Raw genomic sequence first — 13,435 nt, 5'->3', positions numbered from 1 at the left:
TTTCACTCCTGTTCGCAAGGAGTACTCTGTCTCCAATGTTCAAACATGTGCCCTTGACTCTCCGATTGTAACCCTTGGCCTGCTTTTTCTGTTCTTTTTCAGTGTGTTTCTGAGCAATGCGTGCTGCTTCATGAAGGTAAGACATAAGGGTTTTCGCATAGCTGCCATGTCAACAATCACAGGGTCATGCAACACCTGCCCAAACATGACATCAACAGGTAGCCTTGGAATGCGGCCAAACATCAACTGAAATGGGGCGTAACCAGTGGTCTCATGTGCTGTGGCATTATATGCGAATGTCAGAGTCTGTATCTGCTCGGGCCATTTGTGTTTCTTGAGAGGCAGAGAACGAAGCATACTGCCTAGGGTCCAATTAAACCGCTCGGTCCCATCGTTTCCCATCGGGTGGTACGCTGTAGTGTGCGATTTCTCAGTACTGGCCAGCTTGAGCAGTTCTGCTATGAGGGTACTTTCAAAGTTGGTCCCTTGATCTGTATGTATAGGTGTTGGAAAGCCATAAATGCAAAAGACGTGGTCCCACAACTTCTTCGCAATTTGTTTTGCTTTCTGGTTTATGCACGGGAAGGCATGGGCCAACTTGGTGACGTGATCAGTCACAACTAATACGTCTACAGAACGCTGCTTACTGTCCTCAGGACTCCAAAAGTACAAACACACTAACTAAATAAGGGCAGAGCTTCTAATGCTCTCAAGTGGGGCTCGTGCAGATGGCTCTGGTGTTTTGGCCAATATACATCTCTGACATCACTTGACATAGTCCCTTTTGTCATGCTCCTTTCTAGGCCAGAAAAAGCGTTGTCGAGTTAGCTGGAGAGTTCTTGACTGTCCCTGATGTCCAGCAAGATCATGTACTCCAGTTAAGGCTTTAGTCTTGAGACTAGAGGGAAGTACAAGTTGAAACCTCTTGTGATTGCTAAGAGGATCTTTAGTGACACGATAGACTACTCCATCTTGAATCTTCAGCCAATCCCATTGCTTAAGAAGAACTAGAGGCCCGACATCCTTTCCAGCCCTCTCTCGCCTCGATGGTCGCTTCTTCTGACACAGGTAGGACAACATTTTTGAAATTGCTGTATCTGACTCTTGGCCCTGTCTGATCTCCTCAAGGGGGATTGCTGAAATTATGTCATATTCCAGGCATTGCTGCATTCTGAATCAATTGAATTGCCTGCATAGCCCTTAGCTCAGTTACAGTCTCCCACTGATTATGCAGGTTCAAATAATTGTAAACGGAAAGTGTCTTGAATCCGATCTTCATTGACACCTACAGCTTCAGTGAGTAAACTGCCATATCGCTCTGTGATGAGCCTGTGACTGACTGTTTTCGCGAAATTATCGCGACTCAAAGCATCAGCTACAGTGTTCTTCCTTCTGGCAATATGCCTAAGATCAAAGGTGTAGGCAGCAAGCTTAGACACCCAACGCTGTTCACAAGCATCAAGTTTAGCCTTAGTTAGTATATAAGTTAGCGGGTTATTGTCTGTCCATATGAACGTATGGCCCTTCAGCCAATGACTGAATTTCTCACACACGCTCCACTTTAAAGCTAAAAACTCGAGCTTGTGTGCCAGATATCTCCTCTGAGATTTACTTTGGGACTTGCTCGCGAACGCATGGGACGGGCTTTCTCCTCGCCTGCTGGTATTTGCGATAACACGGCCCCGAGTCCATCTAGAGAAGCATCAATTGACAAGATTAGTGGAAGGGTGAAGTCGGGATGTGCCAAGACCACACTATGACGTAGGCTCTCTTTCAGACTAGTAAGGGCATCATCACACTCTGAAGTACAGTCAGTCAGTTTGAGCTTTCTGTATGTGTCTCCCTTAGCCTCAGTTCTGACCTTTGCCCTCCTTTTCTGTCCAGCTGTTAGGGAGAAGAGCGGTTTAGCTATGGAGGAGCAATTTGGGATGAAGTGCTGGTAATAGAGGATTATTCCCAGAACAGACTTAGTCCTCCTTACAGATTGAGTCCACCCATCTTCCGTGAGGTCAGCTTTTGATAGCTTGGCTATGGCCTCGACCTTTCAAGGATCAATAGAAACACCACTTCCATCAATGATGTGGCCTAAAAACTTAACAGATGTCTGCATCAGATGGCACTTTTTTGGACATAACTTGAGATTGTGGCTTCTCAATCGTTGGAATACTACCTCCAATCGGTCTATAGCTGCTTTCTTGTCAGGCACAAACACCAGTAGGTCATCTGTGGCAGGGCGGAGGGCGGGGCCGGGTCGTGATTCTACACACCCGGTCCCTTATCAGGCTAATCAAGCCTCCGAGAGGGATAAAGGCCGACTGCAGAGGATCGTGCGGGAGAGAGAGATCGTTTACGGACATGTCCGTCATGTGTGTGTTTGTGTTTGTTGAAATTTATTATTAAAATATTATTTGTATCGTCAAGCCAGTTCTCACCTCCTCCTTTCCATTGACTTCTTTACACTAAGTAACACAGCAAACTGCTAAAATGTAGGTCTCCAAAGATACTCAACATCATGCACATAAAAGATGCTGGGCTATTGCACAACCCTTGAGGCATCCTGCTGTATTCATGGAGTCCTACTGGAGTAGTAAACACGGTGTACTTTTTATCTTCTTCAGCCATAGAGATTTTATAAAAGCCTGATGTTAAATCCATAGTACTGAAGAGAGTGTTTCCACCCAAGGCAACCAGACAGTCAGACTGGTGTGGGAGTGTGTGCGCATCCTTAATGGTCCTGGCATACAGCCATCTAAAGTCCGTACAAATCCTCAAGCCACCATCTTTCTTGCATACCAGAACTAAAGGCGAAGCATACTTGCTCACTGATTTCCGAATTATTCCTTGCTCTTCCATTTCTGAGAGCTTGCCGTCATTTGTGATAGTGAGCGGGTGGTCCTCGACGGTATGGCAGTCGGAATGGACGCTCGTCTGTCAAGCGGATGCGTTGGACGATACCTCTGACCTCACCACAATCCAGAGCATGTTTGGAAAATATGTCATTGTAATTCTCAAGCAGAAGGAAAAGGTTTTCAAGCTTTTCTTTTGCTGTATCCTTGACAGAACATGCGTCAGTGTCATTGTCACTGAGGCCTACGGATATATATATATATATATATATAGGCGCCGTATCATGGCTGACCCTGCACTCTGACCCCAGCTTAGCTGGGATATGTGAAAACTAATACATTTCACTGTATATATGCAAAAAAAAAACTGTGTGTATAATGTGTGACCACAATAAAGGATTCTTCTTCTATATATATATATATATATATCTCAATTTTTTCAAAAGTTATTTTACTGTTAATTCAATGTTCATGATTTTTATTAAATGTTCAGCATGTTAAAATGAGATATAATCAGCAAATATACCACATAAAAAAATTTAAAAAAAAAGAATAAATGTAAAATTAAAGTTATTGGATTATTTTGTTCAAATAATCATCAGAGGTTGAAAGTGAAATTGTGAATAAAAAAAGTGAATAAACAAACCCTGTCTCATGTCTACTCCGATCACTGCTTCTGTAAGACCCAAATATCCACTAACTTTATATCAGCTCTTACCTTAGGTTGTTTCAACATAATGAGTCTATGTTTATTTGTCTTTCAGATTAAATACTCCACTGTTATGTCTCAAAAGTCCAGAAAAAAATGCAGTTCAGAAAAAAAAATTATCATCATCAAATCATCATTTGGATATGTTCCTGACTATTGATGATAAAATGTTATACATTATTGCAAACCTGAGGTTCTTAACTCTCAAATGACTACAAGATCACATTTCATTTTTCCATTCAGAGGCTGAGATATTCAACAAAACATGGAGGAAGGGGGTGGGGCTTCCCAAAAAAGACTGGATGTCTATGGGCGGAGTCACAAACTACAGTTGGTGTGCCCCCTGCCTTTCAGATCTATATATTGTGATATTAGGTAATAGGAAAATAACACCTTTTTTTCTAGTGTTTGCTGCCATCTAGTGGAATGATCTAAGATTAAAAGCAGGGAGATCGAGCAAATAGAGCCTTTATTACAAGCTTTTTTGTTAAAACAATATATTTTAATCTGCGTTGGGCCGTCCGCAACCTATTAGGGAAGAATTTAAGGTGTTTTAATGTAAAAATCTGTTGTTCTTCCCTACATTAGAGTCATCATATGAGCTGGTAATTTGTTATGTGTACATTTCTAATAAATGCTTTGTTTTGCATTTATTATATTAACTAAAGATCAAAGATGACATACTCAGCAAACACTTTTACACAGACAATGTTTGTTATAATGTCATCTTTATTACTGTATACAGTATATATAATATGCAATCAATATTCATTTCAATTATGAGGCATTTAAGTAAGTGCAAAACTGTCTAAAATCACCCTGGCTAGAGAACGATGTGCTGTCGCTATATTAAAACATTTATTATTTATATATATATTATATATCTATTAAAAAAAAAAGAGCATTTAATATGTCAAAGTAAAACATTCACATGCACACTTCATCCAAAACTAATTTTCAACCCCAAACGTACATTAAAGCAGCTTTTTGTTTTTGAAAGATCGAAAAAAAAAAAAGGTACAACAACCAAAATATTCAGTGCTAAAATGTGTTAAACTCACCAATTAATCAACGTTTAAACGTAATTATTGAATCAAGAAACTATCAAAAACATACAAAAAATAACTTGTCATTGTCAACATGAACTTTACATGGCCAAGAGGTCAAACAGATATCATTATGAAAAACCATTCATTGTGTGCGCGTTAAAAAAAACAAAGAAAAGGAAGATTTGACGCAGAGAAGAACGCAATTTCCATTTTCAAAGTGAAATACAAGCATACTGCGTACTGTGTGGTTTATACCGTAAACTTTTTTTTTTTTAAAAGTATGCGAAACTACACAGTATGCAACGATAATGTTTCAAACAGTAGTATGCTGCATTAATGTCACATGACCAAATTGTCAAGAACGACTGGTGAAACTCTTGAAATGGGCACTTGTTATTCTTCCTCGGGGGGAGGCAAAGTGGAATGAACCGCCTTCATAGTCTAACTTGTTTACACTTTCACAATCCAATCTAATCCCAATAAATAAGATCAAGTCCCATCCTATATTCACGTACACTAAACATTCTGTTTCGCAATCCAGATGTCTAATGCGCTACGAGTGCCGTTTCATGGTGTCTTTAATCCTAGTTCATGTTACCAGCCACTAATGTCATAACTATAAAACACTGATCAAGGATGCATTGATACAATCTATACATTTCAGTAATAGAATAACGGAGTGTGATGCGGTTTATACAAAATAAATTAGTTTTCCCGTGTGAGTGATGTTTAATAAACAGCTGAATGACGTGTTTGTGTGTGGTTTAGTATGCAGGTCTGTAGAGCAGCTGTCCATTGAAGGATCTGCGTTTAAGTTCTTTCCACAATAGGCTGCGTTCTCTCTGAGATCCCTTCATGAAGCCGCGGTTCTCCTGTGCACGGCGGGACAGGTACGGGATGACCTCGTTCACAGGACCGTATGGAACATACTTGTACACGGGGAATCCTGCCTGACCTGCTCAGAAAAACACGCAAACATTCACAGGTAGATTGATATATCACTTATTTCCATAGCTTGTTTTATTTAATTAATATTTTAAATATTCAGTTCAATCATTTTTTTCTTCCCACACTGCTATTTTTCCACTTACCCAACGGGAAACTGATCTGATCACACATTCCCAGCAGCTGTCCAAAGTAAACCTTATTCTCTGTGGGAGAGAGACCCATCTCGTTCATTCTGTACAGAAAAACACACATACACACGCGCCATTAAACATATGCACGGAGCGAAACAAGGCGACTCTATTAGTCGTGCATGTGTTTTATATCAGCTCTAAACTAACTTTTCCAAAGTGAACTTGACTGTGTCCTCATTGTGAGATGCCACCATAACATTTGCCATCCTGTTCAGGTTGATCTCTTCCAGAACGTATTCCAAACACCTTACAGAGAGAAAAAATCCTGAATTACAACTTTCAGAACAGAGACAGAAGAATAAAAGAAAATAATCCCAAAATATGCGCTTTTGCCTGTAGCAACACTATAAATAAAAGCATTGCCCTTATAATGCATGTTAAGTCATATGAACAGGTGTGTGCTGTTTATGCAAATAATTACGGTGTTATGAAGCACCTTAGTAACATAACAGTAGTGGATAATACAGGCTTAGAATTGGCAAAAGGGGTGTGTTTGTTATTGAATACAGCATGCATTTGAAATGAGAGAAACCAAACTGTATGATGCATTGTGCTCTCAAAAATATAAGACAACCATTATATAATGGGGTCATAAAGGGCCCATTCCCAGGAAACGGTGTCATTTGTGCCCACTTTGTCTCGCTATATCTGATATAATTAACAGGACGCTGAAAAAATGGTTATGTGTTTGTTTCTTCAGAAATATCAGACAATTTGCATCACCATTATGTGTCACCAATTTAGCTTTCACTGGATTTTTTTAATGTTTTATGTAAGGGACCTGAGTTGCTCAATGGTAAAGACGTTAGCTACCACACCTGGAGTTCACTAGTTTGAACCCTAGTGCGTGCTGAGTGACTCCAGATGGGTCTCCTAAGGAACCAAATTGGCCTGGTTGCTAGGGAGGCTAGAGACACATGGGGTAACCTCCTCATGGTCGCTATAATGTGGTTCCTTCTCGGTGGCGCACGTGGCGAGTTGAGCGTGGATGCCGCGGTGGATGGCGTGAAGCCTCCGCACGTGCTATGTCTCCGTGGCAACGCGTTCAACAAGCCACATGGCAACTGAGATACGTCCCCCGCCACCCGGATTGAGTCACTACGCCACCACGAGCACTTAAAGTGCATTGGGAATTGGCCAATCCAAATTAGGGAGAAAAAAAAAGATGAAACTTAAGAGTAACAGATGCATAACTGACTTCAACAAAATACATAGTGTAAGCACAACGGGGATTTCAGACTACAGAAAATTCCAATGAACAATATGTTACATTTCCTTAAATACCCAAACCAGAGAAAACTTAAAAGGAATTTGGGAGTGGTTCGGTTTGGAAGTCCTGGGGTCATGCTTTATCTGCATACAGAAGGTAATTTAGAAGGTAGGCGCACCCCAAGCTGTGGCCAGAATACATTATACTGTTATACTGTTATTAAGGACAAAGGGCACCATTTCCTGAGAATGACCCATTCATTCTGTAGCATCGGACAAGCCTGCCACATTATTGGTTTTTACAGGTAAAGATGGGCGTACTTGTGGTACATCCTGTTCGTGGCCTCATAGTCGGGGTTGATGGGATCTTCGTAACCAATCTCCGCCGCCCGCGATCTCTCTTGATACATGTACGCTCCACGAACCAGCTTAGCGCCAAAGTACCAGCCCTCTCGACGAGAGAGTTCCACATCGACGGACACATTATCATATGCTTCCTACACATACAGACAAATGTTTTTACTTAATTGACATAGTCATGAGATTCATCACACACCTAGACATCACCTGACAAATTTTTTTTTTGACATAATTGGTGCCATAATGCCATTAAAAGCGGTAAGGAAGTTGTATTTGGATCACAGTCTTGTGATAGCCATAAACCACTGGAGGACTCTTTTCAGCATTTAACATGCTGAATCATTTTGATACAGTGTGATGCCGTGGTATGACCAAAATCTTACAGTATATAACACCATATGAGTCATTTTATAGCATGGAAACAGAGTATATCATGTATACCATACTTGTTTGTCATTGAAATTCAAGAAAAAGGTTTCTATGATTAATGCTGTAAGCTGCAACAGATAAAGTATGGCACAATAAACGAGAAGTCTGGGTGTGTAGGCAGATTGTATACTTAAGGATTAACTTCATAACATTGGCAGGCTGAGGGTGCGGGCTTGTGTGTTTTTGACTGGACAGGTATGCATTGAGAGAATGTGTGTGTTGGCTATAAGTGTGGGACACATTTGTGTTTGTGACTCACTTTAAGGTAGCACTGGTAGGTGTTGAAGATGTTGGCTTTTTCTCTGTTGAAGATTCTTTGCATCTCCAGGGTCAGTCTGCTGATGGCTGGCTGAAAATATGTCTGTTCTGCATCCACCATCAGTCTCACACCGCTTTCTACAGCGTGCTGGACATAAACACATGCACACAGTTATATAATGTATCAGTAACAGAACGCTTCCATAAACACGGTTACATAACCATCCTGCTCACAGGAGGTATTGCTTTCCACCACAATGCTACTAAGACCGTCAAAAAGACTTGGGACTAAAACAGAGAGTAAAAACAAGCTAGCAAAGAACACAAGCTAATCAAAAGTTTAAAAGTTAAATAATTATAACACAACTGTTTAGAATAAAAACAGGCAAACAAGTTATGCAGAAGGCCACATACAAAGGAAAACTTTTTCTCTAAGATTTGGTCTTCCAGATGGGGAGGACGGCGATATCTGAAAACGATGACATATTTGTTGTCATGTGACGCACTCATGCGATCCATTCAAACCAGAAAAATCAAGATGGCGGCCCACATTTTAGCGCCGTTATTGTGCCTGTTATTCAATTTGAGAGCATTGTTGAAGATAAATGTTACTTTGTACAACCGTCACAATGCATTCTACATAGGCGACGCAAAGTTTACTCTGAATATCTGAAACACGAGGACAATTGCATTTAAGCCCGTATATTGAACGGCTATTTTTCGCATGTGCAGTAAGGGGATTTAAAGGGTTAATTAATCCAAAAATGAAAATTATACCATAATTTACTTGCCTTCAAGCCATCCCAGGTATATATGACTTTCTTCTTTCAGCCAAACACAATCAGAGATATATGAAAAAATATCCTGGCTCTTCCAAGCTTTATAATGGGAGTGAATGGTACCTTAGATTTTCAAGCCCAAAAAAGTACATCCATTCATCAAAAAGGTAACCCATACGACAGGGATTATAGTTTATAAAGTTACAAATATGGTTATTTTTCTTACAAAAATGCATCGCTTCACTTCAGAAGACTTTATTAACCCCCTGGAGCCGTATGGATTACTTTTTTGATGGATGGATGTGCTTTTTTGGGCTTGAAAATCTAAGGTACCATTCATTCCCTTTATACAGCTTGGAAGAGACAGGATATTTTTTAATATAACTTCGATTGTGTTTGGCTGAAAGAAGAAAGTCATACACACCTATGATGGCTTGAGGGTGAGTAAATTATGGGATAATTTTCATTTTTGGGTGAACTCATGGTGCGTTCACATACAACGCGAAGCGAGCATTTCGCGCGGCGTGATTACATACGAAGTCAATGCAAAGATGCGAATAGATGTGAATTTGCGCCGTGAATGGCACAATTCGAACACGTGAAATCACGTCATTGAAATATTCGTACGGGTTTCAATTTTTCAACTCGAGCGAAAAATACGCATGACGCGTTGTCGCGAAAACCAGCATTGAGATCGTCCGGATGTCACTGACGTAGTAGCAGAAGAAATCTGAAAAAATGAATGAACAAAATTGTTGTAGTGGCACCCGGAATTGTATGACACAATGCCATACATGTACAGACCGGAAGAAAAAAGACATCGCTTGGAGGAAAGTGAGCGAGGAAGTTGGACTACCTGGTAAGTTCTGAAAATATGCACGTCTACTTGATTCCAGCTATTGGTCGTCCTTTACTATGAACTAAGTCGTAGAAGCCCCTCCTCCTGTCCTTTTCCGGAAGAGAAGGGGGAAAACTCTCTTCGCATTGTATGTGAAAGCACCATAACCTTTTAAGCGTTTAATGTGGACGGAGAGCGTTTCAAAAACATCGAATACAAATGTATCTAAGAAAAACCATCAACAATCATAAGAAAATGAATCTAAAACTCTAGTTTACACTAGTGCTAGACTGATATATCAGCCTTAGTTTCAATTTTAGTTTAGTAAATATTTTGTTAAAAAAGTGTTAATTAAATTTGTATTATTACACTTACATTTATGCATTTGGCAGACGCTTTTATCCAAAGAGACTTACAGTGCCCTTATTACAGGGACAATCTCCCCGGAGCAACCTGGAGTTAAGTGCCTTGCTCAAGGACACAATGGTGGTGGCTGTGGGGATCGAACCAGCGACCTTCTGATTACCAGTTATGTGCTTTAGACCACTACGCCACACCACTCAATTATTAAATCTCAAAATGAATAACATATTATTAAATAATATTAAATGGTATTATTATATGAATAGAACGATTTTATATACATATAATATTGTGTATTTAACAATACGTATTATAGCACAATAATAAAAAATATTTCACAATAGAAGAAAATAATCAATATTATATCAGCTATCGGCCATATCGCCAATTAATATAATTTACATTTTTACATTCAAATATGTTCAGATGAATTTTGAGTAAATATGGTATTATTTTAATACTATATATATATATACATATAAATGTTGAGTAAATATGGTGCTAAACAAGTGTGACCATCTGACGGGACAAACTGGCGTCTAGTACCTCAGATTTGTGACCTCAGTGGGTCTCTTTGTGCATAACCCGGGATTTGACTAACGTCCTGATAATCAATGGAGATATTATTCTGGCTAACCGCCCATATGTGGACATTTTTAATGCGTGTCTGTGTCTTAACCAATCAGAATCATTCAACCTGACATGATGATGTAGCTTAGTGACTTGTGTGAGCGTATAATCGCTGCTTTATGAAGAATGTATAGAGGGCGGCTTGCGAACTCCTCGTGAGTGTGAAGCAAAACTAAAAACTATTCTTCAATTGATTGCATCTCTGACTCCTCGTTTTCATTCATCATATCTGGTCCCTGGGTCTTAACATTTAAATAATCTACAGTAGCCTTCGACTCATCTCCTAGATTGTCTCAACAACATCAAACTGACAATAAATATCCATTAGACTGTATAAGTCATGTGTTGCCATTAAAATAAAAATAAGGATAAATACATTCTTTAGTTACTCTGTACACTTACAGGGCATTTAAAGTGCAGCGTTATGTCACAGAGGGGTCAAGGCAAATATCATATAAGAGTGATTCTCTTCAATGTCTGAGTTTATCTACCAGAACAGATGTGCAAACACAAACGAGCGAGAACATGAGACACTTTTGCGTCCAACGGTGAAATTTAGAAAGATGTGATATAGGTTAATGGCTTATCAGGGTCCAGTCACTCCGGGAGACAGTAATGTCTAGCATCAAATGCGTATGCACACGCAGAGTGGAAAAAACCCAAGTGTGAGCGCCTGCTTTCATTGTGGCGTGACATTTATGCAAACTTGAAATCTTTTGCAATTATGTAAAGTGGTTTCAATGCCATTAATATGCCCCGTCACAAACAAATGTTACAACAAATCTAAGGTCAGTCTGATTTGCATCATAAACAATATTTGTAGCTATGCATGAACTATGGTACATTTCGATGAGCTGTTTGCAATAGGCTGTTATTGTTGTGTATGTTTTGTACCTTGGCAAGTACGTCCATTCTCTGTAGCATCCTCTTCATCTGTTTCTCCTCTTCATCAGTGAACTTGCTCAACAGAGGCTCCAGGTGACCAGACTTTAGAAATATAAACAAATAAGTTTGCAGCAGAGCTGAGAACCATTTATGTGGATTACCTGCATTTATCCAACGGTGTATTTGTGTGTGTTACCTCCATGTTGGGCACCACAAGCAGGTTGGAGATTTTGGTTCTGTCATTGATGAGACTGTTCCAGTCCAACAGATCAATAGTACTACAAGATTGAAAAACAGACAACTGAATCCGTTCATCTGTGAAAGAACTGAGATCTGTAATCTTTGTTTAGATGGTGGAGTCTGTTTAATTGATAGTTAAAGGGACAGTTCACCCATACATTTAAATTCTCCCATCATTTACTCACTCTCGTGCCATCCTGGATGTGTATGACTTTTGAAGAATATCTCAGCTCTGTAGGTCCATAAAATGCAAGTGAATGGTGAGCAGAACTTTGAAGCTCATAAAAGCACACAAAAGCAGCATAAAAGTAATCCATAAGACTCCAGTTTAATTAATGTCTTCTAACATGTTTTCAATGAGAACAGACAAAACTATAACTCCTTTTTCACTATAAATATAAATGACCATCATGATTTCGAGCTTGATTAACTTCCTATAATGCCATCTAGCACACTGAGTAAGAGTCAAGCAATAGCAAGTCTACATTGTGGACTGTTCCTGAACTAAAACTGATTGGATACTTCAGAAGGCTTGGATTAAACCACTGGAGTCATTTACATTTATGCATTTGGGAGACAGTTTTATCCAAAGCGACTTACCTTGCACTTATTACAGGGACAATCCCCCCCCGGAGCAACCTGGAGTTAAGTGCCATGCTCAAGGACACAATGGTGGTGGCTGTGGGGATCGAACCAGCAACCTTCTGCTTACCAGTTCTGTGCTTTAGCCCACTACACCACCACGTATGGATTACATTTATGCAGCTTTCATACGTTTATACGTTTTAACCATTAACTTGCATTGAATGGGCCTACAGAGCTGAAATATTCTTCTAAAAAGAAAGTCATACACGTCTGGGATGGGATGAGGGTGAGTAAATGATGAGAGAATTTTCTTTTTTGGGTGAACTATCCCTTTAACTCTTAAACGCATCCCTCATTACAACCTCTGTACCTCATCCAAGTAGCAAAAGTGTATAAGGTCATTAGAGACTCTAGGTATGCAGAATTGTCATTTTTTTTTTTTTTTTCACTTACATAAATTATATTTTTATGTTTATTTAATATCTATACAAGTTTACTATTACAGAATACCAATTTCTTTGTTTGATGAGTATGGTGATTTATCAATATTCAATGGCCCGTTTCCACCTGATATTAGGATGCATCTCAGGTGATCTGATCATATGTGGTCAGGTGAGACACATCACTGTTTACACCTGGCTGCTAAACGTGCCTCCTATGAACACTTGTGTTCGGATTTGGAGGGGAGGGTCTCCGTTTCATGATGACACACATCAGTCACTATGTCAGTGTGTTACTGTGCGATAATAAAGCGCAACAAAGTCAGAAAATACAAAGCAAGCGTGGAAAAAACATGTCAAGCAGAATTATCCATTATTTACCTTTATTAAAGGAGCTGCAGGCGTTCGAGCTTGTCATCTGTTTTGATATCAGTATCTGCTTTTTCAAATGAGCAGATCGGATGGTTATTTCCTTAAAAGCCACTCAAAAACGGCAAAGTTAAAACTCTTGTTTGAGAACAGTGGTTGATTGACAGGTGAGGGGTGGCGCTTCACTGCTGCCGAGATGCATACAGGACGGATTAGCATTTACACCTCAAATGAGATCTGATCACATGCATTTTTGACCACATTCAGATGTGGTTTCTGTGATCCAACCACTAAACTTTTTAGACCC

At 39.6% G+C, this 13,435-nt stretch overlaps 1 protein-coding gene across 3 annotated transcripts in view; it reads right to left on the bottom strand.

Moving 5' to 3' along the window:
* Nucleotides 1–4,442: 4,442 nt before the first annotated feature.
* Nucleotides 4,443–13,435, bottom strand: part of LOC127627628 (proline dehydrogenase 1, mitochondrial-like) — a 52,095-nt gene continuing 43,102 nt past the window's right edge. For all 3 annotated transcript variants that reach the window (XM_052104092.1, XM_052104090.1, XM_052104091.1), the window contains 7 exons: nucleotides 11,691–11,772; nucleotides 11,504–11,596; nucleotides 8,001–8,147; nucleotides 7,274–7,449; nucleotides 5,891–5,989; nucleotides 5,696–5,784; nucleotides 4,443–5,559 (listed from right to left, as the gene is read on the bottom strand). In XM_052104092.1, the coding sequence (XP_051960052.1) occupies nucleotides 5,369–5,559; nucleotides 5,696–5,784; nucleotides 5,891–5,989; nucleotides 7,274–7,449; nucleotides 8,001–8,147; nucleotides 11,504–11,596; nucleotides 11,691–11,772 (877 nt within the window). In that variant the 3' untranslated portion in view covers nucleotides 4,443–5,368. The remainder of the gene's footprint in view (nucleotides 5,560–5,695; nucleotides 5,785–5,890; nucleotides 5,990–7,273; nucleotides 7,450–8,000; nucleotides 8,148–11,503; nucleotides 11,597–11,690; nucleotides 11,773–13,435) is intronic.

Source organism: Xyrauchen texanus, chromosome 34 (assembly GCF_025860055.1).
Source record: "Xyrauchen texanus isolate HMW12.3.18 chromosome 34, RBS_HiC_50CHRs, whole genome shotgun sequence".
Taxonomy (NCBI): Eukaryota; Metazoa; Chordata; class Actinopteri; order Cypriniformes; family Catostomidae; genus Xyrauchen; species Xyrauchen texanus.
Note: the sequence above shows the minus strand (reverse complement) of the source record. Positions and strands in the feature narration are given on the sequence as shown.